Here is a 6000-nt window from a genome sequence, read left to right as displayed (position 1 = left end):
TCACCCAGTCGCGGTTATTTCCATTTTACGGATGGAGAACTGAGGCTGAAACACCAGGACTCTCCCAGAGCCACCCAACGGTCTCCCCAAGGAGGCGGCACCCAGCCCCCCCCCTTTCCTCCTGATACCACCCAGATCTGAATTTCTAGATTTAGTTGATTTTTGGTTAAATGCTAGATAAATCCAGCACCTTGCCTGGAGAAAGTAAAGGGCTGTAAGAATATGAAAGAGACGGGGTTGCTTTGGGGTGCTAGGAACGGAAGAGAGGGTGGCAGGCACCCCTTAGATTGCTCCCCCGCTCCCCATCCACTTGCATAACCTTCTAAGGAAGAAGCAACCGGGTTTGGGGGGGAGGGTGAGGGGACCCGTAATTTCTGATTGGCCGAGGGCACCTCCTGATTGACAGCCGTTCCGGTCCTTTGGGCTCCGCCCCGTCGCCGTCCCTTTATTGACACTAATGAGCAAGTTCTTCCCACCGGTCTCCTGCCTGGAAGTGCTGACAGATCAAGGCAACAAATTTCAATTACAAGCCCTAATTTGTGTCCGCAGAGCGTTTGTTACCCATGTCAGAGCTGTTTGGCCCCTCAGACGAAGCAGAGCTTGCAGGAAGAAGAAGAGGAGGAGGAGGAGGGGGAGGAGGGAGAGGAGAAGAAGAAGAAGAAGAAGAGAAGCGCTGCTTTTCCAAAAAGGAATAGATCGGGCTTGGAAAGAAAAGAGGAGAGAAAGGGAGAAGAGGAGGAGGGGGGACACGAACCCCAAACCTCTCTGGGCTGCCTGAAGTCGGATGTAAAAGAGAAGGAGGCGACGCGAAGGCGGACGGCGCGGCCTGGAAGGAGGCGATCAGGCGCCCGGGAGAGAGTGGCGGAGGGCTCCCAGCCCGGCCCGGGCATGGCGGAGAAAAGGCGAGCGTCCCCGTGCGCCATGCTGAGCCTCAAGGCGCACGCCTTCTCGGTGGAAGCCCTCATCGGCGCCGAGAAGCAGCAGCAGCAGCAACAACAGGAGCAGCAACAGCCGCCCAAGCGGAGGAAAGTGGCCGGGGAAGAGGCGCCACCGGCGGCCGCCGAAGGGGCGAGCAGCTGCGGGAAGGGCGCCGCCGAAGGCGCGGACGCTTTGGCGCCCAGCGCCGAGACGGGGCCGGCCGCTGCCGAGAGGAGCTGCGGGGTCCGGGCTCTGCCTCCCGGTGAGTGAGCGAGGTAGCGCCCCGGCCTGTGTTATTGCGGGGTGGGGTGGGGGGAATGCCCCTCTCGGACTCCCCTTCTTTCCGTGAAAGCCCGTCTCCCCAGGCGCCCCGCTTCCGAAGGCTTCCCCCCCTCGGGGGGCGATCGTACTCTCCTTGCACCCAAACCGAGTGGCCTCTCCGGGACAGCTGTCATGGGTACCCTGCTAAAAACCAGGCGATCTTGACTGTGCCCAAGTGTCCCCCCCCCCCCCCCAGTTTTCCCAGGTCTGAGTGGGTGGGCGAGTGGGGGAAAAATGCAAGATCAACCCGCTATTGTTAAAGAATACTTCCGATGGCGTGAGAATAACACCCCCCTCTAACGATCGTTTTCATTATTCAGCATTAATTTTATGCACATTGCAATATCCGTGCGATTCCTCTCCCTTCTGAGAGGAGTCCTATGGGTTTCCTCATCTGCTTGAGTTCAATGGGACTTGATCCCAAGGAAGCGCCCAAAGGCATGCGAACACAAGAGTCTTGTGACGCTAAACCAAACCGGGTTACAGTACTTGGTTTCAGCCAGTGGGCACAAAATCAGGCCTGCTTAAATCTTACTGGTACCGAAAGGAATTATATACATGAGGGTTTATCTTTAAATTACTGGTTGTGATAGCAGTATTAGATGTTCTTAACTTTATCAGATAATTGCAGATGTATCAAAATGTTTTATTTGGCTTTACGCCCATCATGAAACACACACAACAACAACAACAAAAAAATGGTTTCAACCCTTATTTAGCCTGACATATATAGCTCATCCTATTTTATTTTAGAGCTGAGTTAATATCCATTAATAAATCATCCAGTTTATACAAAATGCAGTCTAAACGATTTCTAGCTGACATATTTTTTATTCTTAATAGGAATGCTCAAGCACACCCACTTATGTCTTAATTGTTCTGTTTAGGTGCCAAACTAATGAACAGATACTTAATAACATTCTTGGTCTTTTTTCCACACTATTGTTTTCATATCTGCTTCAGCTTTAACTAATTAGAAACACAGAGGTTTTAAGTGCACCCAGAGTCAGAAGATGTTGGGTGTCTTTTATTAAATATCAAATAAACATATAAGAATAATAATTATACGGAACAATACATTCCATATAATTTGTTTCTAGTCATTCATTTTTATTATTTTGGTGCCCTCCCACAAAAAATGGAACTAAAATGACTAGTATATTATCTTAGGGGTTTATTTAGCGAGAAAATGGATTAACATCCCTTATAAAAATAAAGAAACCAGTTCCTTTTATATTTAATCCATTTTATATTTAATTCATTTCAAATCCTTAGGGTTTATTTTCAAATGTGTTTTGGATTGGAATGCTTGGCTTTCTATTTTAGACTGCAATCCTATGCCCATTTATCTGGGCGTAAATTCTATTGAACTCAGTGGATCTTGCTGAGTAGCGTCTAGGGGCGCACCGGGCAACATGGGTGTAACCCACAGAAATCTTAAGAAAGTCTCTACACTACAGTTGAAATGCCGATTTTATAGCATTTGGGCCTGCGCAGTTTTGCACCTCATAATCCCCGAGAATTGCAGAACCTGCCCAAAAGTCCCCCAGCGAAAATGTTCGTCGTTCAGCGAAGAAAAATAGCCGTAGTTTATGAAAACGCATGCCATCATAAAGATGCTGCAAAACTCTAAAACATGCAGAAAAACCGAGGATCTTAAAACTGCTGTTGCGCGGAGTTGCGCTATAATGCAGGAAAAGATGAACCTAGCTTGGCAGCTCGATCCTGACCCTGGTTCGGGACTTCCACTGACACCGACGGGCTTCCTCGAAGCGAAGGCCCTCGACCTCCCAACAGACGGGCCCGAGGTGCCGGCTTCTTCCAAGCCGCCCTCGCTGACCCGAACCGGGGCTTCCTTCTGCTCGGAGGAAGGGCCACGTCTTTCGCAAGGACGCGCGCGCCTGCTACCGAAAGACACCCCCCCGCCCCGGCCCCCTTCCGGGGCTCGTCTCCCTGGTGTGGCGGTGAGGGAAACGGGCCCTTCTTCCCTTCCCGCCTTCGGCCGGGCCCGGCGGCCTTTCTGCAAGCGAATCCCTTTCCCAGCCCTCTTCCTTGTGCGTTCGGGCCCCGCGCAAAGGAGCGCGCCAGGCTGCGCCAAAGCGAGCAAAAACGCGGCGCGGGGGAAGGCGCAGGACGCACGTGCCGCTGGGAGAAGGAAGGGGCCGCCGGCTTGGGCCTTTCTCGGCTTGGCCCGTGATCCCTAGAAGCGCCGGCCTTTCCCGAGAAGGCGCGCAAGGCAGCAATGAGGGGACATTGCGCCCCTCGCCTCTCTCGGTTTGGCGCCGGCCTTTCCCGAGTAGCCAAAGACGCGTTAAGGCAGCAATAAGGGCACATTGCGCCCCGCGCCTCTCGAGGTTTGGCGCCTCCGGGCCTCGCGTTTCTTTGCCCGGCGCGCTCTCTAATCCGTCGCCCGCTTTCCCCCTCCTGCAGGTGGCTGCGAGGACAGCTTCCTGAGCGCTACGTCGCCGCCGCTGTCCCCCGGAGGCCCCGCCAAGGCCAAAGGCTCCTCCCGGCCTGCTTCTCCCTTGCTGGCCCCGCCGGTGCCTCGCGTCGACCTGCAGGGCGCCGAGCTCTGGAAGCGCTTTCACGAGATCGGCACCGAGATGATCATCACCAAGGCGGGGAGGTAAGGAACGAAACGCGAAACAACACGAGCAAAGCAAGGCCTCCCGGACCCAGCCAGCCAGGCAGGCAGCCCTAGGAAAGAGTGGCCGAAACACTTTGGAAAGAGCGGCAGGCCCGCAGCGCCCTTAGGCGCCTTTCCCGCTTTCGCCAACGGCGCTGCGCCGCTTGGAGAAGGGCCGAGGTTTTGCGTTTCCTCTCCTGGCAGGGATTTGCCTCCCCGCGAAATTTCGTTGCGAATGCCATGCATCCATTTTGCGCACTCTTGACAGTTCTCTTCCTCACATTCAGCCGGAGGGGGTTGCCTCAAAACAGTAGCATTCATCTCTTAATAGCCTTAGTTTATCTGCTTAACAATCCTAAAAGGTGTTTTATTTCCAAGCGGCATTCTGTTACTCTAAACTACTTGTGAGCAGGTCTTTGTAAACTGTTGAATTCTGTGTCGTTTGTTTAAGGTTTGGTTATTAGATAAGTCATTCTGCCCCTGACCTAGAGATACTGATTTTAAAGTAAGTGGCAATAAGGCTTTGCGAACTAACAGCCTGATCTGGAGTACTTGAAATAAAATCACTTGATTTAAAATTGAATTGTTTACAAGTGATGGGGTCATTTTAGAAGTGAGCCATCTGCCTCTTAAGAAGTCTGTATTGACTCTGTAGAAATATATATAAGACGTGTATAATTACAGTGGTACCTCGGGTTAAGAACTTAATTTGTTCTGGAGGTCCGTTATTAACCTGAAACTGTTCTTAACCTGAAGCACCACTTTACCTAATGGGGCCTCCTGCTGCCGCTGCAAGATTTTGTTCTCATCCTGAGGTAATATTTCTGGGTTAGCAGAGTCTGTAACCTGAAGCGTATGTAACCTGAGGTACCACTGTACAGTGCTTGACATTTTTAGCATGATTAAAATTCTACTAGATGTTTTCTGAGTAGATTATTGCGGAAGATCAAGTCAAATCCATATATACAGGAGAAACCACTGATCTCTCTTGGTTTTGCAATGTGGATGGCTTAAGATGTTATATGTTGCAGCATGTTGTTTCACAAGATAGCTTTCTCCACCATCTTAATCAAATACAAAGTCTTTATGCTGCAGAAGCTGGATGTTTAAATTGCCTCTTAATTTCTGTAATGCTTAAAGTTGAGAATACGATTCCAAATCTGTCAATATGTCAAAATGAATTAAGCAAATTGATTTATAAAGCTGGATAGGCCACAGTCATTTCAGATGATATAGAAATATGTGGACTTCTAGGTTTCCTGTTCATTATGTTAAAGGGCATGAATGCTAGGTTCTTAAAAGAACTTTTTTTCTTCCCTTTCCAAAGGATACACATGGTAAAAACCTGCACAGTATAAAAGTATCTGAACTTATTAGAAATTACAGAAACATATTTTATTGAATCCATATGTTACCTTCTACATTTTCAGAGGGGCTTTATTAATGATTGAAGTGCAGTCTTAAACAGCACAAGGCAACATTTGTCTTAAAAGTTGTCCTGTCAAAATTTTTCTTTTTTATCTTACAGGTGCACTGAAATAACAGCAAGAACTAGTTAGCAGCAGCTAGTTTTGCCCTCTTTTTTAGTTAGCCATGATGTCAATAACTCCTTTCCCCCTTCCAAAATCTAACTTTGATTTCATGCTTTTCCAACAACATCAGTAATACAAGAAAATAGCATTGCACGTTCATTTGTATAGAAAGAAAAATATAGCATGCCTTTGTGAAAAATATCTTTCAAAACAGATGAATAGAGACAGGTATCGGGTATATGTTAATTTGAAAATAAAATGTATTTTAAACTTCTACAACCTATAACCACTTCAGTGTGATTCTAGCAAAGCTTCACATGTGCACCTTTGTATTAGTGTAGATTTGATATCAATTCCTGTCCCTAAGAAAATGAACTTTATAATATCTAAAAATGAAGATTTTACATATCTTCCGAATTCATAGAACACATCCCTTGGCTTAAACGATCCCTCTGCAAGCCCAATTGAAATGAATGGGAGCTGTGCTCTTTGATTGTACTTTGTCTATACTAGTATAATAAATCCTATGGCATTGTCATGATTCTATATTTAGACTGTAATTCCATAGAATTCCATTATAGAATTGCTAATTGTTTGATATTG

The 6000-nt window shown here is 48.0% G+C and overlaps 1 protein-coding gene across 1 annotated transcript in view; it reads left to right on the top strand.

The window, feature by feature from the left end:
- The first annotated feature begins 445 nt into the window (after positions 1–445).
- Positions 446–6000, top strand: part of TBX18 (T-box transcription factor 18) — a 35541-nt gene continuing 29986 nt past the window's right edge. The window contains exons 1-2 of the mRNA XM_083730432.1: positions 446–1180; positions 3670–3865. Coding sequence (XP_083586558.1) covers positions 889–1180; positions 3670–3865 — 488 coding nt within the window. The 5' untranslated portion in view covers positions 446–888. The remainder of the gene's footprint in view (positions 1181–3669; positions 3866–6000) is intronic.

The sequence above is a fragment of the Podarcis gaigeae genome (assembly GCF_964106915.1).
Source record: "Podarcis gaigeae genome assembly, chromosome: 3".
NCBI lineage: Eukaryota > Metazoa > Chordata > Lepidosauria > Squamata > Lacertidae > Podarcis > Podarcis gaigeae.
The sequence above is the reverse complement of the archived record's forward strand: the minus strand, read 5'-3'. Positions and strand labels throughout refer to the sequence as shown.